The following is a 21,969-nucleotide window of genomic DNA, read 5'->3' on the forward strand; positions in this document are numbered from 1 at the left end:
ACCTCCATTTTACAGATGAGGAAACTGAGGGAAGGAGAATTAAAATAAGATGCCCGAGGTCACACAGGTGGCCTGGCACAGCCTCAGGCATAGATACCCACCCCCTCACTCTTGTCCCCCATTTACATAAACACATTCCTTCAAACGCAGCATCCCCCAACCCCTGACCTGCCCGCACACACTCAGGGTGAGTGCTCTTTGGGGGACTGTTGACTGAAGAAGCAAGAAATGGCCTATTGGCTGAGGGGTGGTAAGCTGTAACAAGAGCCGGACCGGTGGCCGGGCGCGGTGGCTCAGGCCTGTAAATCCCAGCACTTTGGGAAGCCGAGGCGGGCGGATCACGAGGTCAGGAGTTCGAGACCAGTCTGACCAACATGGTGAAACCCGGTTTCTCCTAAAAATACAAAAATTAGCCGGGCGCGGTGGCGCTCGCCTGTAATCTCAGCTGTTCAGGAGGCTGAGGAAGGAGAATCGCTTGAACCCGGGAGGCGGAGGTTGCAGTGAGCTGAAATCGCACCGTTACACTCCAGTCTGGGCGACAGAGCGAGACTCTGTCGCAACAAGAAAAAAAAAAAGAGCCGGACCGGTGAGAAGACTAGACCTTCTAAAGGTAGAGGCGGAGGTCAAAAGCCTGACACTACTGTACGGGACTTAAAGCGCTCGGCCCAGCGCGGGGCCGGTGAGGAACGTTCACCGTGGACCATGGTCAAATAATGTTAGCGTGCACTCGGGGCTTCGCCCTGGCCCTCTGCAAAGCCTGGGCCTGCGATCTTGGCTACACCCGTTTCGAGGCCAACCAACGTCACGCTCTTAGTAGAACGGCTGTAGCGACTGCGCCCTCAGGCCCACAAGCCCGAAGGTCTGGGCCAGGGTCTGGAATGGCGGTGGAGACACTTTATCCGCAGGCGTTTCACCTTGCGCCCCACCCAGGCGCACACCAAGTTCTTGGTACTCCTTTTACTGGGAAAACAAGAACAGACACCATGGTTGGATAAATGTTATTTGTAATTAATGGGCCGGTCTTTGAACCCTTTCAAACAAAACCCACAGCGATTTCTTTGAAAGAAAGAATGCCTGGACTCTGCTCAGAACACTCAGATTTTCTCAGGACCAACGAGCCGCCGCCTCGCAGATAGCACTGTAAATTACCCAGCGTCTCACGTTCGTTTCTGATTATTTGCATTGCAGTGGGTTTGTGAAATGAAGCACAAGAGTTTAGAAAAATCTTTTATTTTGGAAATGGGACGCGCAATCGACCCCAGCAGTGTTCCTAGAAGGAGCTATGCCATTTGGGTGGGGGAAAAATGAGGGAGCGGGGGAGTCCATGTTACATTTAAAACAACAACAAATTAAAAGCAAAACAAAACAACAACAAAAAAAAGGAGGTGGAGGAGGAGGAGGTGGTGGTGGAGGAGAGAGAGGAGGGGCAGCAGCAGCGGCACTAGCAGCAAGGATGGAGTCAGTACCCGTCCCAGTCCCGGGTGAGCGCATTTGGATCTGGGTTCTGGCTCAACCCACTTAATGCCCTAATCGGAAGTTTTCTACAGGTTGTGCGGACAGGAAAGTTTAAATAGAGTTTATCAGAAGCCAGGTGGTCATTCTCTACCCTCTCTCTCTAGCTTGGACCCAAAGAACAAAGGCACATGAGAAGAGAAAGGTGACCAGCTGGACGATGACGGTCACGTCCAATTAGACCCTCTTGTCTTCGGCTCTCTCGTCTTGAGAGTGGGTTTAATTTTTTTTTTTTTTTTAATTTATATAAGAAGGAGCTCTTACAGGAGAGCCACCTCCACCCTCAGGTATCCATCACTCAGCTCCAGCGCGCCTGGGAAAACCGCCCCGAAAGTCCAAGAGGAAGCTCAGAGTTGTAACGGCCGCGGAGACAGCTAGGCGGTGACGCAAGGTCCAGTCCAGATTGCCAGACCCGGGGCGGGAGAGAGGATCCTTGTAGGTTTCGGAGGTGGGGGGGCTGCACTCCATTGTTCATTCCGGGCCAATCAGGGTTGGCCCACTTCCTCCCAGCCAATCTCCCTTCACCCCCAGCCTCCCACCCAACCCACCCCCCCCATCAGCCCCCGGTCCCCATCACCTCCCCCGCCTCCCCGGCAGTTCTGGGGAAGCTTCGTGACGCCACAGGTCCCGCCCCCAGCTCCGGCCCGGGGCGAGTGCGTGTTGACGTCATGCTGCGTGCGGGCCGGTGCGGAATCGCTCCCTCAACTCCGCGGGGCAGTAGGAGTTAGTTAGCAAAGAGCCGAGGCCGAACGCGCGACCCTCGTTCTTCTGCCCCTGGCCGCACACTTTGCGCACATCTCTTTTTCTGCATGGTGGATATTATTTTTCATTATCCTTTTCTGGGTGCTATGGGTGATCATTCCAAGAGTAAGTCTTTCTGTGTGTGTGTGGGGTGGGGTGTGTGTGTGTGCTTAATATGCAAAATTTCTAATGCAAAAAAATGTTTAGTGGATTCTACAAGTGGCTTCTGTTTGTCAGGATAGTTTAAGAGAGGAAAAACGAATGCATATCTCCTGCAGGACTGCTTATCTTTGGGAATCCTGTTGTTTTATTTTATAAGTAAACACTGTTTCTCAAGCCGGCTGGGATGACTTTGGGCTGCGAAATCTGCTTCTGTTTTGCGCAAAGGCAATTAGGTTTGATTTAGGGATGTGGGCCTTTTTTTTTTTTTTTTTTTTTTTTTTTTTTTTTTTTTTTTTTTTTGGTGGTTGGTTGTTTGCCTTTCGGTGTTTCAAAGCTAGGAAGCTTTCTCTCGCTTGCTCTGGGATATTTAAACTAAGAAATGTCTGGGAGGATGAGCCGGGACTGCCGAAAGACGATGTGTCTGTGTTGGGATAGGAGGCAGCCGCTGTGAGTGGGAGTGTGTGAGCGGAAATGCCGGGACAGCACCGTTAGGTGTTGATGTCCAGGCTACCGCAGTGCCTGTGTATTTACTCTCTTCTTAGTTTCGTGTTAGCGTTTAGTTTCAAGACACGTCGACAAAACGACTGTGATTAATGAATGTACTAGCGAAATATTTGGGGGTAGGGGACAGAAGAAACCTTAAGCAATCCAGAAGATACTGGTTTTTCGTTTCCAATGCTCTGGACCTTTAGAGAGCTCATCACTTTTCCTTATGGTCGCAAGTCTTGAAAGAAAGCGAGAGAGCGAGCGGGTTGGGTTGGGGCTGGAGTGGCCGAGGCCGGCCGGGATCCGGGCAGTCAGGCCTGACGCGGCCCCGCGCCCTTCCCCGGCAGAGAAGCCCGGGACGGCCATGTGCGTGGGCTGCGGGAGTCAGATCCACGACCAGTTTATCCTGCGGGTGTCGCCCGACCTCGAGTGGCACGCCGCCTGCCTCAAGTGCGCCGAGTGCAGCCAGTACCTGGACGAGACGTGCACGTGCTTCGTGAGAGACGGGAAGACCTACTGCAAGCGGGACTATGTGAGGTAAGGCCGGCGGGAACGCGGGCTGGGCCACCGCGCGCCGGGGCTGGGGATGGCGGCCTGCCCGCGCGCCCCGGCCCTGCCCGGTGAGAACGCCATCCTCATCCCGCATAGGTGCCGCAGCGCGCCCCCGGGCCCGGGAATGCCCGCAGGCGGGTCACCGCAGTCCCCTGGTGGGCCACAAACTGTCCTGGGCGCGCGCCGGGGCCGGTAGCAGCCGGGGAGATGAGGGCGGCCGCAGGCCCAGCGCTGACACCGCTGCGCCTTGGGCCCGCAGGCTGTTCGGCATCAAGTGCGCCAAGTGCCAGGTGGGCTTCAGCAGCAGCGACCTGGTGATGAGGGCGCGGGACAGCGTGTATCACATCGAGTGCTTCCGCTGCTCCGTGTGCAGCCGCCAGCTGCTGCCTGGGGACGAGTTCTCGCTGCGGGAGCACGAGCTGCTCTGCCGCGCAGACCACGGCCTCCTGCTCGAGCGCGCCGCTGCAGGCAGCCCGCGCAGCCCCGGCCCGCTCCCCGGCTCCCGCGGCCTGCATCTGCCAGGTAAGCGCGGGGCCTGCGCCGGGGTGAGCGGGGTGTGCTTGCGTGCTTGTGTCCCTAACGAGAAGTTGTCAGTTGTGTGTGGTTGGGTCTGCCGGGTTAGTGTTTTTCTGTATTAGTGCGGAACTGTGTGCTGGGAACAAGGTTGTGTGTGTTCTCGTGTGCCCGGGAGAAACTGCGCGTGCATATGAGTGAGCACGGGGAATTGTGCAGAATCGTGTTCTCCATGACCAGGAACATGCAGGGCACAGTGCTAGGAGCAGAATAGTGGATGACAACAGGGAATATTAAGTGGTGTCCGCCTTGGGGCTTGGATTAGGAATTTCTTGGAGGAATATGTGTTATTGTCAGAGGGGAAGGTTTGCTCAGGGGTATTTGTGTAAGTAACGCAGCTCCCAACTGGGAGCTGGGCAGGGGCTTGGTCAGCCAGGAGCCAAGAACCCAACAAAGAGGGGTTTTTGCCGTCTTGTTTTGAGGCCCAGTTTGACGAACAATTTAGCCAGGTTGTTCTGGGGAAGGGGGAGTGTTATCAATGCATATTGGACTCTCACTGGAATATTGTGGGTCCTAATCAGTAGCTGCCCAGAGATGGGGTCTGAGTGTATAATGGGCAGGTAGGGCTGAACAGAAACAGCGGTGCCTCCGCCCCAAGCAGGGCAGTTTCCCCCAGGTAGCCATAGGCCTGCAGCACAGATCCGCAGACCAGGCTGGGCCTCTCGGTGCTGTGTGGCCTTGCCCCACTCCTCCCCTCTCTGGATCTCCACTTCCTCCCTATAGAAAGAGGAAATTGGGCTGGATGGGCTTATTTATAAATATTTGTCCAGATCTAGAAATGCGTAGAGGGGAACATAAACCTAAATGGTGCAGTATAGATCCAAGGTGTGTAGGTCGGGAATGTAGAATGGAGATGTGAAATGGGAGGAAGCGGGTATTCAGTGCACCCCCATCTGGGATCTCGGAGAGGCTCCCCTTTGTTTGTTTCGGGCTTCAGGCTGCAGGCTCTGGAATCAGTCACTGTTTCCCCGGGATGGAGAGAACCTGGGGCCAAGCGAGGAGAGTGCCAGCGGCTGCTCACCAGCGTGGTGGGTGCGAGGCCACTGGGCTGGGGAACCTGGAGCCTTGAGGAAGGAGACCGGGGCGGAAGCCCAAGGGCGGGCAGGAAGGAACTGTTGCAGGCCCTGGAGGCCCGTCCATAACCCTGGATGAGTCTTCTACACATGTACCCTTCTACACATGTGCCCTGTCCAAATGGGCTCTGAAGGAGGGAAGGGCCCTCGTAGGCGCCCAGGATATGTGCACCTCCCACCCAGTCCCCTGAGCAGCACCTCGCCCCCGGTCCACGTCGTTCCCTTTCCCTCTCCAGAGTCCTGGGCGAGCCTCTTTCCTCTTCCTCTGAAACTCCGACTTCTTCCGGAGGGCTTCGCTCGTTCCGAGGGTCCTGTGACTGGAAGAGGCACATCCCTGAGCGGCCACTCACTCCCCGCAGCGGCCTGTCGCCGAGCTTCCTCGCCCTGCTTGAGCTCGGGAGAGATCGCTGCGGGGCAGTCCGGCCCGGGAGCGAGAGAAAGAACGAAAATGCACAGCTCTCTCCTCGTAAGGCGAACAGATGGAGAGGAAGAGGAACAATTAAACGAAATAAACAAAATAAAACAGAAACGAAATCGGGCCCCGGGGTCTCGGCCGCCCTGAGGTTGGGCTCCGGGCGGGTGGGTGGCGGCCCCTCGCTAACCTCTGGCCCCACCCTGTCCTGGCAGATGCTGGGTCGGGCCGGCAGCCCGCGTTGCGCCCGCACGTGCACAAGCAGACGGAGAAGACGACCCGCGTGCGGACTGTGCTGAACGAGAAGCAGCTGCACACTCTGCGGACCTGCTACGCCGCCAACCCGCGGCCCGACGCTCTCATGAAGGAGCAGCTGGTGGAGATGACCGGCCTGAGCCCGCGGGTCATCCGCGTCTGGTTCCAGAACAAGCGCTGCAAGGACAAGAAGAAATCCATTCTCATGAAGCAGCTGCAGCAGCAGCAGCACAGCGACAAGACGGTGAGCGGCCGCGGGGCCGAAGGCTCGAGTTGGGTGGGGCCTGCGCTTCCGACGCGGTATCTGTGTGCCCTTTTGTGGGCGAGCCCTGGGAGATCCAGGGAGAACTGGGCGCTCCAGATGGTGTATGTCTGTACCTTCAGAGCTAGGCTTCCCTTGGATTTGGGGCTTCCTATTTTGTCTGGGATCGGGGTTTCTCCTTGCCCCAGGTGCAGCCCCGCGTTGCGGGTCCCGGGCGCTGGCGGAGCCCGGGGCGGCATGGCTGTGCGCAGCGCCCGCCAGTCGGGCTGGTGGGTTGTGTCCCTCTGTCCGCAGCTGCAGAAGGGTGGGAGTGCAGGCCTTGCCTTTCCTCACCGGGTGGTTGGCTCCCAGCACCGAGGCTGACCTATCGTGGCAAGTTTGCAGCCCCCGCAGATCCCCAGTGGAGAAAGGGCTCTTCCGATGCGGTCGAGTGTGCACCTCCCCACAAAGTAATGCAGACCCTAAATCACTCAGGGCCTGGAGCTCCAGTCTCAAAGGTGGCACAAAAGGCCAGACCTAACTCGAGCACCCAAGGCCTTCTGCTTGCCCCACAGAGCCTTCAGGGACTGACCGGGACGCCCCTGGTGGCGGGCAGCCCCATCCGCCATGAGAACGCTGTGCAGGGCAGCGCAGTGGAGGTGCAGACGTACCAGCCGCCGTGGAAGGCGCTCAGCGAATTTGCCCTCCAGAGCGACCTGGACCAACCCGCCTTCCAGCAGCTGGTGAGGCCCTGCCCTATCCGCCCCGACCTCGGTACTCTGCGGGTTGGGGATTTAGCCACTTAGCCTGGCAGAGAGGGGAGGGGGTAGCCTTGGGCTGAGGGGCTGGGGACAGCCCTAGGCGGTGGGGGAGGGGGAACAGTGGCGGGCTCTGAAACCTCACCTCGGCCCATTACGCACCCTAAACCAGGTCTCCCTGGATTAAAGTGCGCACAAGAGAGGTCGCAGAATTAACCAACCCGCTCCCCCCGCCCTAATCCCGCCCTGCGTGCGCCTGGGGACCTGGCCTCCTTCTCCGCTGGGCTTGCTCTCAGCCGGCGACCGGTCCCCAAGGGACATTCCCCGACTCGGAGCACGCGGCCCTGGAGCACCAGCTCGGGTGCCTCTTCACCTGCCTCTTCCCGGTGTTTCCGCTGCCCCAGGTCTCCTTCTCCGAGTCCGGCTCCCTAGGCAACTCCTCCGGCAGCGACGTGACCTCCCTGTCCTCGCAGCTCCCGGACACCCCCAACAGTATGGTGCCGAGTCCCGTGGAGACGTGAGGGGGACCCCTCCCTGCCAGCCCGCGGACCTCGCATGCTCCCTGCATGAGACACCCATGCTCAGGCCATTCCAGTTCCGAAAGCTCTCTCGCCTTCGTGATTATTCTATTGTTATTTATGAGAGAGGACCGAGAGAAACGGTCTGGACAGCCCAAGGTGCCAGGATGCAACCTGCTTTCACCAGACGGCAGACCCGTGCTCCGAGGACTCTTTACTTTTTAAAAACCAGAATTTGGGATTTACCAGAGTTAGCTCTGCCCTCTCCTCTCCGCGTGGCCGCCGCTCTGTCCCTCCACGCCCCACCTGTATCCCCACCTCGGCCGGCCCCGAGCTCGCCCACGTGGACCCCCGCCCTGCCCCCGCTCCGCGCTCCCTGGCGTCTTCGCCTGGGCTCTAGCGGGGAAGAGGAAGGGGATAACTCAGAGGAACAGACACTCAAATTCCCAAAGCGCATGATTGCTGGGAAACAGTAGAAACCAGACTGGCCTTGAAAATGTTTTAAGTTATTCCACGGAGGACAGAGTGTGTGAGCCTTTGCCGAACAAACAAACGTAAGTTATTGTTATTTATTGTGAGAACAGCCAGTTCATAATGGGACTCGTATTTTGATCTTAATAAAAAATAATAACCCGGTGTGACGCCGCTCCCGTGTGCTGTTGGCGCGGCAGGAGTGCCGGAGGAGGCAAGTCCACAGGTCTGGCTGGCGTCGGCTGCCGGGGCTCCGCGTGCTGCGGGCGGGGCGGGCCGGGTGGGGATTGGGCGCGGTCGAGGGGTGGGCTGGGCGCATGCGCGCTGAGGACCTCGCAGAATCAGGCATGCCCCACTGGCGACCCCTGGGCAACTGGCGGCGGAGGCCCGCGGGCAGGAGGCGGGACTCATTTAGGCGGGAAACCTGCAGCGCTCGTGGCAGCTGAGCGCCGGACTCCGGCCTAGGGTCATGCCGGCAAGGGCGTGCCCCGCTCCTGGAACCGGCCTTGGCATGGCGCCTGCCGAGCTCCTAGCCCCACTCGCGTTCGGCGCTGCCGGCCCTCCCGGCGCTTCCTTCCCCGGCGGTCCGCGGCTCTGGGTGAGGCTCGAAGCCCCGCGCGCTGCCTCTGGCCCTGCGGCCCAGCAGCAAGGCCGACCTCGGCCAGACCGGGCGGCAGTGACGGGCCTTGCTGCGCGCTGTTCCCGGAGTGGATGCGCGACGTGATCAATCCGCGGCATTTATTAATTCCCCAGTCTAGACAGAGGCGGGGCCGGGCGGCGGCTGCTTATCTGCGTTTGGCATCACCTGCAAGCGATACACCGAGGGGCCGCAACGAGCCCCCGCTAAGAGGGCGGCTGCCGGGAAAATAAGTCCACCCAGAACCAGTCTGGCGTGTCCTTGGTTTATTTTCTTTCCAGACCGAAGTGGAGGGGGTCTGGGGTGGCCCGGGTGGGAGGGGGGCTGGGAATGGCCCCTGGATATGCCGTGCCCAGGTCACTTGGTGTGACATTTCAAACCCCTGCTACTTGTTTTCTTGAAAACCGGCTTTAGTGATCGCAGGAAATAACCGAGAGATACTGAATCTCCAGTAGGCCCCCGGGCAAGCGCGCACACACAAAAGCAAAAAACCCAAAAAGAAAGAAAGAAAGAAGAAGAAGAAAAAAAAAAACTCATGGAGGCTCAGGTTTTACTCTTCACAGATATTTAACCCTTTGGCAGCCTGGGACAGTTCTTTTCCAAGACCAGCCTTCACCGCTGTTGTAAGAACCTCTGGCGTTGAGTTGCCGTTTCCTGGTCCCCGAGTTAAGGGACCCACAAGCGTATCCTTTGTCCAAGGTTGTTTTTAAAGTGGGCAACGCCCTCACTGGGTAGGGGATGGTTGCCATTTTAGCTTAGGTAGAGGCTGGCACGGAAAACGTGTCTGGGGGGCCAGGTAGTCTTTAGAGAAGTAGGTGCCTTCTGTTAACCGTGGCTACTTGGATGGCCAGAGGCTACTGTGGGTTTTTCAGCAGCGCTTTTGGCAGAATTCCTTCACACTCCCACCACCTCACTTCCAGATGATAGAAGGCTTGCTGGCAATTACTGAAAGAAAATGGGAGGAGGTGGGAAAATGGAGCTGCATTTATATTTTACTTCCTGAATGTCAAGGTGACGCTAGCACAAATATTAAAGGGGACATTCCCCTTCTTTGGGATATAGGAAATGGTGCTGCAAACTTAGAGATAAGGCAAGAGATACGCAGAGTTAATGAGGACCAGCTTTACCTCTCAAGTGCCCAGAAATGGCTTTAATAATCAGGTCTGGGTTCTTTGAGGCTTCCTTCCTTTAACTTAGACCATTCCTTCCCAAACAAATACAGATTTCTTTTACCTTCTGGCTGGCCATTAGACAGGGGGCTAAAACTTCCACTAAATCTCACTTTCAAAAACTTCTGATTTATCCAGAATATTTGGGTTTTCTCATTTTTTATTAAAAAGGAAATAACAGGTTATTGAATAAAGAATTTCATTAATGGTTAGCTCTGAATTTTTGCTTTTGATAGATTGCAGTGTTTTAACGCTATGAATGGAACCGTCTAACATTAGTTATCTCTTTCCTCATCATCCATGAATCAAAAATCGAATTTCTCTTTTTGATATTTATATGATTGTGTCTTTTTTGAATACTGGGAAGTTACTTAGATAAAAGTGGTTATTGTGTGTTAAGATTCCTGCATCTCTCTGTATCACTGTATAAAACATTACAAGCTTTTCTCTCCCATAGTTGCTACCCACCTAAAGGGGTGCATCGTTTTCTCTCTGGGTTTCCAGGGAAAGGGTTCAACTCTGAAGCCTTATTACAATGGTCCCTAGTGAGGTGTCACATCTACGCTTGGTTAGTTACGTTAATAAATATCAGTTTTACTGGTTTCCAGGTCATCTTTAAACATCTTCTGTAATACAGTAGGGATTTCCCCGTAAATTAAATTACCTGTAACAATTACAAGTGTTGTATTTTATGCTTACTGAACTTTTAACATGAGATACCCAGTTGTGTAGTAAAAACTCAATTCAATAAAAGAGGCCATAGGTGGAAAGTGGGAGTTATTTAGCTAGATTCACTTTAGAATATGATTTTCTCAGAAGACTTAACTATTAATTTGGATAGCTCTATGCAATTGAGGCAGGAAAGGGATTCCCAGACATGGAAAGTTTATGGCTGTAAGTTTTTACACAAAATTTAATACATATTGAAAGACTGCATAATTCTGGGAAATTCAGTCCCTGTGGCAGTATTCCCAACAAACTTTAATATTTAATGGATTGTGGAACAGAAATCAGGCTTTATGTTTTGAATGTGGAATAACAAAGCTCAATTTTGTCAGCTGCAAATACAGCATTTAAATGGATATTGTCTAAGATCGTTCTCTAGAAAATTTGAGGTTCTACCTCTTCTGCCTAGGGGAGGACATAGATGGCCACACATTTAGTTAACTGTGCTTTCTCATGGGTGTTCACCAGAGAGAGCAAGAGAATTAGCCAAATAGCAGCATGCTAGAGAGAGAAACAATGGATGAGTATCTGCAGAGAAGCTCCCAGTGGAGTGGTGATAAAAGCAGGAAATTCAGAGTTTATTAAGCTGATGCGGGAAAGATTAGAGGCTTTTAAATCGGGGTCTGATGGATGTAAAAGTAAACTTTCTTGAAAATACTGGGATTCAGTGCAGTTATGAGGATTGAGTGGCCAAGTACAGACTGGCACCTTGTTGATGGAGACTGTGCATGAAAGATGCAGATGAATAGAGCTAGGTTGAGAGTAGTCATGAGAGCAAGGGCACAACCAGGAAATACTCCTTTGGGATCCAGATGTGGAGTTGGGTGGGGAGCGGCTCAATGTATAAAGCACATTCGGGGCCCCAGCAACAATCCTGCCAGAGAGGCGGGAGTGCGAGGTGAATCCAGCCATCTGCCTCGGTGCCTCCTGGTCCAGAAGGTCAGAGCCAGCGGGGCAGTGGGACAAGGCGTGAGCCCGGGGCCGGCAGGAGCTCAGGAAGGCCGGTTCCCCGTTGGGAAAGAGCGTGTTTAAGGCGTGGTTTGAGAGTAGCCAACTGGAGACCCCCGGGTTCGGGCGTGGGGGTAGGGAGCAGGGACGAGGAAGTGGAAGAACAGGGGATTGTGAGGAGTAATTTCTTCCCAGATTATCGAGACTCAAGACTTCCCAGAGCGTGGCAAAGAGCCCTGGAAGAAATAACCCAGGAAGGCCGCGGTTGGACCGAGGCTTCCCGGGGCCAGGTTCAGGGTTCGAGGTGCCAGCCGCGCGACTGCTGGAGTCTGGAGGGCGGGAGAGTGGCCGGGCCCAAAGCTGAGGCTCTGACGTCCAGTTGCGCGTCTGGGGCTGCGTGTTCCGCAGAGCTCCGGGGGAAGGGAGCCGCTGCCGCTGCCGCTGCCGCTGCGGGGAATTGGCTTGGGCAACGCCGCTGAGCGTTCGAACGTCGCTGCCCCCGGGCCTCGGCAGCCTCTCCTACCTGACTCAAATTCTGGGCTGTAAAGCCCGGGCGAAGTTGTCGCTTTCATGCCGAACACGCCCAGTCGCACCGTCAACTTCACAGTCTGGGCCCAGCAGAGGCCATTCGCCTCCGCCCAGCGGTCTCCGCTGCGGCCCCTCAGCCTCGGAAGAACCGGGGGCGGCCCTCGCCCCGGGAGAAAGCAACCTGTGGCGGCACTGCGTCCTCGCAAGCTGCAACGAGACGCGGCTGCGCTCACCTGGGCGTTGCGCTCCTTCGAGCCCCGGAGAGTTTAGAAGCCGGAAAAGCCCAGGGAGCTGGAGCTTAAATTGTCCGGGCCGGGCCAGGGCGCCCGAAAGCAGCGAACTCGAGACTCCCAGGAACCGCGTGCGCCGGGAGGCACCGGGGCGCTCCCGGGCTGGAGCCGCGCAGGCTCCCGGCTGGGTGGGGCCTGGGTTTGCTTCTCACTCCTCCTCCTCTCCGGGACGAGGGGGCAATGAGACCGTTCAATTAAATGTTTAATTGCGAATTCTGGTATGCTTTCTGGGAGGTTAGTCACAGCTGTCTCAATTATTTATGGCTTCTGGCAAATTTCCGACCAGATAAGTATATTCTATTGTGAAGCGTCTTGCAGGAAATCTTATAAATACTTGATGATTCTTTTCAGCTGCAAGGATGCTGCGTCCACGCCTCGAGAGCGCGGGGCCAGCGAGCTTTGGGAACTCCTGTTCCAGGTGTGGAAGGAGCCTGCGGCCGACACCTGCCTCCTTCCCCGGGGTCGCTCACTGGGCCCGCGGCAGCCCCCGCCCGGGAGGAGCATTGGGGGCGCCAGGGGCCACCCCTCGGCCTCGCAGGCGCGGAGCTCAGCCCGGCCCTGCGGCTCCGGGAGTTGCTGAGCACCCGCGGCCGGCGGCTGGAGTCCTGGGTCCCGCTCCCCGGTGCCCGGCGGCGGAGTCGCCACGCGAGGCGGGAGGGGTGGCCCTAGAGCCCGTCCCTCTGGCTTGGAGCTGCCGGTCCCCGCCCTCGAGCCGGAGCGCTGCGCTGGAGACCCGCAGGGTGGGGTATTGGCTGGGCTGAGCCCCGGAGACGCCAGGGTCCCGCGGCGGCTGGGGCGCCGATCGCATAAGGAGGAGCTCGCTTTTTTTTTTGTTTTTTGTTTTTTTAAACCAGACCTTTTAATTTTCTGTTTTCAAAGAAGTAAAATATAGCAAATATGTAACCCGGCAGCTCTGTGAGGCTTCAAATAAGAAGGGTCCAGAACACTAGGTGGGTAAGTTTGATTTTGAAAAACATAAAACTTCTGTATTTTCCAGTCCCTCCCCGCTCCGTAGTCTCCGAGTCGAATACATTTTCACATCTTTTTTTCCCAACCGGATCTTTTTTCTTGGTAATGTTTGATCATTATCTGACAGAAATTACTACTGATGTCACTCAGTGAACGGCTTAGCACTGACCGTGAGCTTAAGGTGGAGAAACGATGAGAACAAGACATGAAAAGGTCAACATCTCCAGGCAGACACTGAGCAGTGAACAGGAGTTGTGTGAAACTCATTCAGAACCATTTCGATCTTTTGTGTGACTTTTACTTCAGCGTTGCTTCATTTCACAACCATGAGAGAAAATACTCTAGGGTGATTCACTAGGACACATCTTTTTTATCACTAATTTTTACTTAGGAGAATAATTTCAGCTTGGCAATGCCAAGAGAGGTTCTCAGAATTATCTGCTAGGAGAGAGGTTCTCAGGCAGACCAATGAATACAATGCCCTAAGTTGATTTCAAATAGTCCCCAAACATATTATGTAGTCAGAATGTAAAAGTGTTGCAAATATCTTTACCGTAGACCTGTAAAAGTTAAATTTAGAGCAGGTAAACTTTAATTAAGTCTTTATTTAAGATACTTCAAGGGGTGGAGTTAACATTTTTCTTTCAGATTCATATTTCCTTAACATGAAAAGTCAACAATGAAAACAGAATAAGTTATTTTATTACAAGAACACAACAGACTTGCTAATTTTATGTCTACTTTCATCAATATTACAAATGCAAAGTATACATTATCATAAGATGAAAGTTATCAAACTCCAAGATATTTTGCATAAATGAAATACACTCAACTTGCAAAATTAGCAAGTAGAACATTCAAGTATCTACAGTCATTATAAATAGTGTAAAGTACATGCCATATCTACAGTGTGGTGAGAGTATAAACATGTGAAAATGAGTTTTTAAGGAACAATTAGAATGTTTGTTTGAACAATTTAAAATATTAACAAGGGTACTCAAATACAGAATCAACCAAAACATTTATTTTTTCTCTTTTTTCAAGAAAAACTGTCGAGCTTCTTCCCAGGCCTGCTGAGGAAATCTGTTAGCCAGCTCAAGATAGTCTTGGGAACCAAGGCATTTCCCTGAGGGGGAAAAAAAGAGAAAAAAGTGAAATAAAAGAGGGTTAAATTCTTTGAAGATTCATAAATTAAACTTATTTTGATATCTGAGTATAAAATGGAGATATCCACTTCAAATAAACCATGACACATTTTAGGTAAATAAGGTGATTGATCTATGTGTATCAATCTATCTGTAGTATAAAATATATGACATATTTTAACCACAATCCAGTTTGTGCTTTAACATATTCAGACATTAACTCTTACATAAATTACAAAAAAAGATGTTTTTGGACTCCACAATGAGAAAAAAATTAGCAACCAGGCAAGCACAGTGGTGCATGGCTGTAGTGCCAGCTATTTGGAAGGCTGCAGTAGGGGGACTGCTTAAGCCCAGGAGTTAGAGGCTATAGTTTGCTATGATCGCACCTGTGAGTAGTGACTGTACTCCAGGATAGGCAACATAGACCCTGTCTCAAAAAAAAAAAAAAAAAGGTGAACAAACTAAAATGACAGTCCTATATTCTATCCTTAAGTTAGCCATGAAAGGGGAAAACTTTATGTAAATGATGACGTTTTCTGAAAGTCTATTTAATTTAAAACATGAATGTAGTTTAAGTATATCTTTAAAATTATTCAAATCTGGCACTGCCTATCTAACAAAGCAGTAGGAATGAATGACAGGAGCTTTACTGGCCAGTGGCATAGGTAAAGTAAACAATTGCAGCTAGACAGGCAGTGGGTATTTGAAAACCAAAATTCTTCCTGGGCAATAAGAATGTGGTGTTACCAAGAGCTGCTTTTATACTTAAAGGTTTACCTGGACAATGAACTCAAAATATCTTGAGACATTTTATGGGGACTTAATCTAGGCAAAAGGGGAACAAATAATCCAAGTTGCAAACTGGCAACTTAGTGAGGCATCATCATTTAAAAAAAAAAAAAAGCAACATATTATGAGTTGTCATTAACATAGTGATGACCCTTTCTGAGCAAAGGAGAGACCAATTCCCTGTTTGCTGTTCTGTGAGTTAAGCCTACTGTAACTGGGGAAAGCATGAATAGCAGGGAAGATGGTCCCTTGGAAAAGAAAGAAGGTTCACTTCCACAGGCCTCAGTCCACCAAGCAGACAGAGGCGGCTTCTGGGACTGTGTCTTCCAGACCATGTAACAAATTGTGACTCATCTTTATGATCAGGAGAAAGAGTAAGAAAAAAATGCTTATACTTCTTAGTGGCAAACAAAACAAAACAAAACTGCTGTACAACTGAAAATAAATAGATTTTTCCAAGCATTTTAATTTATTCAAAATAAAATTGTAAGAATAGTAACACATTTTGCTGATTTCTCCCAAGTATCCGCCAGTAGTTAAACCAAACAGAACAAAACAAAACAAAAAGGGCTGTGACTGGGTCAGGGCAGAACTGAACTTGCAGACTAATTCTTGCTCAGACAAATGGTACCGACAAGGATGTTGACTTGAATTTCTGAAAAGTCGCATAGCCTTCTGTTTAACTTTTCTGGGTGCCTGAGTCAATAAAATGTCTTTTTTTTTTCTTCATGATATTGTAACAGCTTTAGTTATATTTTCTTTGCACTTTTCAACACCTGTCCACTGTACAGGACTTTTTTTCTGTGTGTGAAAGAGTCCAAGGTAACACCCCCAACCCCCACCAAGTAAGGGTTTCTTGGTGGGTACCCTAAAGGGTCCTGCTGGGAGTGTACCTCTAAATGGCCACTTTAAAGACTATCAAATTAATGGAAGAATTGAAGAAGATCTGGATTAGGGTCTCATTCATCAGAGATGCTGTCATAACCGCCAAAGAGCAACTTGTACTTCTCAATTACAGTCTGGGTAGCAGAATATTTAAAAAAGTAAAAATGCGGTAACAATTCTAAATCTCTGACTGATCACAGCAAACACCCCAGCAGGAATGCTATAGGAAAAAAAAAAAACTTGTAAATCTTTTGCCCTGGACTTTGCCAATTTGATGACTTTTTCTCCATGTAAAACAATTATTTTCAAAACAAAAGTTCAAGTACTCGAACTTAGGGGGAAATTGTGGGCTACTATTACTGATAACTTTATTCTGAACATGGAAAAGGAACCAGACCTATGTGATTTCAGCATTTATGCAAGTAATGTGGGCCAATATTAATGATCTGGCTCCTGTATTACAAAGCAGCTCTTTAGTGATTATTCACCATTTAATATATCTTGCATGAGATGATTATTATACAAAGATATTTGTGCTTTTCTTTTACTCCCATAGATTTCTATACATATTTGGAAGCATTCATGCTTCATGACAAAATTGATTTTTTTACTTACTGAAATATACTTGGTATCTGAATCTCAAATGTTAGGTTATGTATAAAATTGTACATACAATGTAAAAGTTCCAGAGGAAAGGATAAGAAAGATGTCCATTTGACTAACACACACATGAAATTTGATTTCAATAGAGACATACCTTTGGGTTGGTAAGGCTGGTTTTCTGCTTGACCTGGAGTCTGTGCCAAATCCTGTATGAGGAGAGAAAAGTGTTTTTCTATCAATGCTATGAACAGAGAATTTCACTGAGGGTGGTTTTAAATATACTTCTGATTCATGCAACCACTTTTGTATGAATATTTTGGGGCCCAAATATAAATGCTGAAGAAACTGATGTTATGTCGTCCAAGTTCTCATAAATTTAAACCAAACAGTAATGACTTACATCTTGCTAAATTATCACTAGGAGACAGCTTGCTGCCTACTTTGGAAATTATAACTTTTTATCTAATAAACTAGAATTTAAGCCAAATTTGCTATCTTAAAATATCAACAGATTTTGATCATTTTTTAAAAAGTACAAATATAAGAGCCCTATGTATTCTGCAGATAAATCTTAAAGTCTGGTAATTTTGCATGTAGATGGAAAATGAGAAATGTAAATATAATGTGTAAATCTTCAGAAACCTAAGACAATCCGCTCCCATTTTAATATCATTTTCTAGTAACTTAGTTATAATGTAACACATAGAGGCCTTGAGGAACCACTTTATAAACAAAAATCCTATCTATATCCATTCTCTTTAGCACAATTATTTATAGAAAGAAACTTGATTTAACTCCACAAGTCTAATATGCTATCTGAAATAAACTATATAAGAAATTTTTTTAGCATTTACAAAATTTGTGTGTTAAATACATAGTTTTTTTTTGTAATAAAGGTAGACTTAGTACTTTGATCAATATCAGATCAACACAAGAAATATATATATACTCTTTAGATCCTGATATCATTTGTATCATTATAAGTCATTGTCTATGCAGTTGAAAACATAAGGAACTAAGCTGATACAGAGGAAACTGGTTTCGCTCAAACATCACTGTCTTTGTTGAGGGCTCTCTGCCCACACCATAAAAAGCTGCACATCATCTCCCCGAAGTCCCTAGCTCCTTTTCCGGCCTTACTTTTCTCCACAGCACTTATTGCCACAGCACTTAGCATAGCATCTGACATACTATTTGTTTTACTAATTTTTTTTGTCTTTTGCTTGACTGTCCCCCACTTTAATCAAAGATCTGTGGAGGCAGGAATTTTTATCTGTTTTATTTGTTGCTGTATTTTGCAGTGCCTAGAGCAGTCAGTGCCCAGCACACTTTACATACTCAAACATTACCTGTTGAATAAAAGAATGAATAATCTGAATTTAGAAAGAGTACATTCTTAAAATTATCCATAATGTATTTGTATTTTCTTTTCTTTTCTTTTTTTTTTTGATGGAGTCTCGCTCTGTCACCCAGGTTGAAGTTCAGTGGTGCGATACTGGCTCACTGCAACCTCTACCTCCCAGGTTCAAGCAACTCTCCTGCCTCAGCCTCCCGAGTAGCTGGGATTACAGGTGCCTGCCACCACGGTCAGTTAGTTTTTGTATTTTTAGTAGAGATGGGTTTTACTATATTGGTCAGGCTTGTCTCAAACTTCTGACTTCAAGTGATCTGCCCATCCCGGCCTCCCAAAGTGCTGGGATTACAGATGTGAACCACCACACCCGGCCCATAATGTATTTTCTATTTAATTTACTCCTAAGGCTCTAAAAATATATGAAGAATCCTAAGTGTTGATATGATGTTATATACTATAAAATTTCTTAAGATATTAACTATAAGACAGTTTTTGAAATCCATATTTGTAGATCTGAATATCTAATTTAACTTTTTTCCAGAAAATAAAATGTAGATTCAAACAGAACAATTAAGCCGAAAACAAAACTTTTCTAACGTAATTGATCTAGTTGTGTTTATTAATTATCTAATACAGGATAGTTTGGAAAATGTAAACTTCAAAATGCTGTCTAAGATGAAGGCTCCAGGAACTCCTTGGCTATCCTCGAGTTCGCAGCCAGCTGGGCACTATCATATCCTTCTGACAGTGATAGATGTATATTCACCAGAATATGGAAGAATACTAATACAGAACTCTGCTTTCTGTTTCATTATTCTGAAGACCAGAAAGTACTATCTACTCATCACATGTGTGTCATGGAGCAAAAACACATCTTATGGTGGAACATTTGAAAGAAATGGGAGATTTTCAGTACATAATGCTCTACAATGACAAAAAATTTCACAGGATGAGTTAGTAGCAAATGTTAAAGCACAGTCAACTTGGTTTTTCAGTTGACTGAGTTAATTTAGATGTGGAAATAGTACTTTGCTATGGCACTAATTCTGATTCTAGCCCTACAGGATTTAACTGGATCAGAAAAATATAAGGCTGTACTTGAAAGTTGTTTTACATAAAAAAAAATCAATATAACAGGTTTTTATTTTACACATTATGTATATATGAAAATCATATTTATTTAAAAATGTATGACTAGTTTTAATTCATCTTTCTTCAGCAATTATTATCTATTTCCTATAGTTAGAATAAAAGCAAGATAAACACAATAGTTAAAGCCTTAAGGAAATCTGGCAGTCTTTTAAAAACATTTCCTGAGTACGGGTTACCAGTTCATTAACTGGAAAAATATCCTTTCCTTGAATTCCTCCAAGTAGAAATTGTATAACACCCAATTGCGGTTCCACTAATATTTCAGAAACTATGCTGATATTTTAAAAATTAATTTTAGAGCACATAAATATGTAAAGATTTTAAAAGGTAGTATGGAAAGCAAAAATAAACAGCTGGCTTACTTTTATGTTTCTGTTGCATTAGTTTACACATAAAGCTAGACAATTAGGTATAACGTAGAAGGTACCTGAATGAAAGTGGCCAGTAAAACACAGCTCATCTCTTGCTCCAGAATGATCTTGTTCTGATGATTGTTGTAACAAGCAGCGATAAGTGAAGGGAACAGTATTTTGATCAGCCGTGGGTCACTGAAATACTGGAAGGGCAATTGGCAGAGCTTCTGCAGCACTGTGGGGTGGCGGCCGGACTGCACTATCACCTGAAATGGAGGAGCAGCCCAGGTCAGCTGCCAAAACGCCCCGGTCTGTCCGTCACCCGCCTGCAACAGTGTCGACTAGAATCACGGAAAACATGCTGAAGGAGTGTAAAGAAAAAGACTCCTAACTCCATACCAGAGCTTAATTTAAGTGATACTTGAAAACAGCAGAAAAAAAAAAAATCTCATTTCCCAACTTAAGGAAAAGATCCTGAAAGTTTTGCACTCATTTAAAAGTTATTATAATCCATGATGAAAGGTGTAGTTGCCACGGAGTTAAGGACGCCTATGAAATGGATTCAGAATGCACACAGCTTTAACAAAGTGCTCCCCATGCCCCCTTAAAGCAGAGTAGTCATATTCCTTAAAACCTGCAAAGAGCTCACTCACAAGAAAGTAAGGCCCTGCCCACTGCAGTCTTCCCTTAACTTAGCTCACTGAATACACTCAATGCAGATAGATCTATTCTGTATGCAGGTAGGTCCAAGAAAGAAAAGCTAATTCTAAGGAAAATGGGAACAGTTTCAGAAAAAGTTACAGGCTCCAAAAGACCCTTTGTCCAATCTATACTTCTTATCTTTGTTTTCATCAGTGCCACTGAGTCTAAAAGGAGAACTGTTTAGATAAATGAGACTGTTGTCTTGAAGCAGTCTAAGTTTACAACTGTGTACATTTATAGAAATAGGGCAATGCAACGAATGGGCTTGCAGGGAAGCCCTCTTAGTTTACTCCCTAGGCCTCCATGATAAACTAAGAAAGGTCAAAATTAGCTCTGTTTCAAGTAACCTTGATTAGAGAGTTCTAATATGAAAGAGCTGGGTGACCCAAAGCCCACTTCGTGGTATAGGAGGAAGCTCCTAGAAGATTAGGAACACTGTAAACCTAAGGTCAGAACTGTAAATTGTACTTGGAAAAACAATTTTACAGGTACACACCCAGACAGGGCTACATTCAAATTAAAACCAGAAGGACAGAATGAAACAGCAGAGGCAGGAGAAACATAAATTACAGGGATTTACAAGTTTTCAAAGTACTTTTAACAATACTTTAAGAACACACTCTCAGATGATAATGCAGTTTAGTTTAAGAACAAAATCAACAAAGTAATAGTTCACATATTTTCGTTCAATAGCTAAAATGACATCAAAAGCCTTTAGAGACTGTTGATAGGGACTTGTTAATACCTCCAAATCCAGAAGGAATTTTAAAGACTTGCACTGTGTGACAATTCAGCACATGGCTATGTGCTGCCATTTCTGACTCTGGCTGAGAAGAATATGCCCTGTCATTTACTTTATTGATAAAAGCATTTACTTAAATCTTTATTTTAACTATTAGCTACAAATTTTGTAACACAGCCAAATGGTCACATTAGAATTTATGATGATATGATTATTAGAAGTCTTCTTTTTTTCCCCTCCTTGGACAAAAATTAAGAACAAGTTTTTTCTTTACAACTTCATTGTTAAAACGCTATTATTGGAAGATTTGCTAATTGAAAAGATATTATACTAGCCAGTCTGGCTGGCACAGGCACAATGTTAAAGACAACTCCTGGTTCCTGGCATATCAGCACAGAGCATGAAGAGCTTAAATGGAACTTACTCCATTTGGGCTCCTGAACCTCACTGGGGTGAGGCAGAGCCCCTTAGGGACCTGTTGGTTCCCTCAAGGAACAGAGCTAGTTATCAGCTGCTGTTTACAGAGATGACCGGCAGTGCAGTGAGATGACTTGCCAGAAGCCATTACTTTTAAATCCCTGGACTGCAGAAGATGCAAATGGATGTAGGCAGTTTGGTTACCTTGGAGTTCTAAGGAATTTTACCCAACCCTACCATCCCATGGCTTGGTTATGAGCCAGAATGGGACATCTAGTCTATGCTGTTTTTCCAACCACATTTTAGACATTGTGGAGACAGGATCAGGAGGTTCGGGAAGGGGCCAGCCCTCAGCACTAACACTCAGTAGGCTAATTCAGGTGGGCTTGTGGCACAGAGGGTGGCAGTCTGATGTCATGAGCACAGATGAACTGTCAGCTGAATTGGACTAAGCACTACCCTTTGCGGCAGGGGGCAGGGCTGGGAATGCAAACAGCCTGACCTTGATGATCAGGGTTTTGAGTAGGGTTGTCTTGAGAGGGTTGTCTGAGGGGCTTTTTGATAGATGGGGAAATGAGGGCAGGGCTCAGTTTTATTTCATTCCACCATTCACTCTTAGGCCTTAGGTGGTTAAAATGTCACTTGGACTGCTTGAGCTTTCCAAAGTCAGTAGAATCATCATGGGATATGAGAGTCTTGCTCAATGAACAAAATATGCCTAATTAAGAGACATCTCAGATTTACACTATGGTGTTCTCTTCATTTGCCTTACTGATGGAGCTGTTACTAAGTCAATAATTGTC

At 48.2% G+C, this 21,969-nt stretch overlaps 2 protein-coding genes across 12 annotated transcripts in view; one reads left to right on the forward strand and one right to left on the reverse strand.

The window, feature by feature from the left end:
* The first annotated feature begins 2,210 nt into the window (after window positions 1–2,210).
* On the forward strand, window positions 2,211–7,919 carry ISL2 (ISL LIM homeobox 2). Its single transcript, XM_050799895.1, has 6 exons — window positions 2,211–2,379; window positions 3,249–3,438; window positions 3,713–3,975; window positions 5,727–6,010; window positions 6,583–6,750; window positions 7,170–7,919. Exons 1-6 carry the CDS (start codon window positions 2,322–2,324, stop codon window positions 7,284–7,286), a joined length of 1,080 nt encoding a protein of 359 aa, XP_050655852.1. The 5' UTR covers window positions 2,211–2,321; the 3' UTR covers window positions 7,287–7,919.
* A 5,687-nt stretch (window positions 7,920–13,606) lies between these two features.
* SCAPER (S-phase cyclin A associated protein in the ER) overlaps window positions 13,607–21,969 on the reverse strand; it is a 571,361-nt gene continuing 562,998 nt past the window's right edge. For all 11 annotated transcript variants that reach the window (XM_050799824.1, XM_050799823.1, XM_050799825.1 and 8 more), the window contains 3 exons: window positions 19,380–19,571; window positions 16,601–16,652; window positions 13,607–14,147 (listed from right to left, as the gene is read on the reverse strand). In XM_050799824.1, the coding sequence (XP_050655781.1) occupies window positions 14,044–14,147; window positions 16,601–16,652; window positions 19,380–19,571 (348 nt within the window). In that variant the 3' untranslated portion in view covers window positions 13,607–14,043. The remainder of the gene's footprint in view (window positions 14,148–16,600; window positions 16,653–19,379; window positions 19,572–21,969) is intronic.

This window comes from Macaca thibetana, chromosome 7 (genome assembly GCF_024542745.1).
Source record: "Macaca thibetana thibetana isolate TM-01 chromosome 7, ASM2454274v1, whole genome shotgun sequence".
NCBI classification, from domain to species: Eukaryota; Metazoa; Chordata; class Mammalia; order Primates; family Cercopithecidae; genus Macaca; species Macaca thibetana.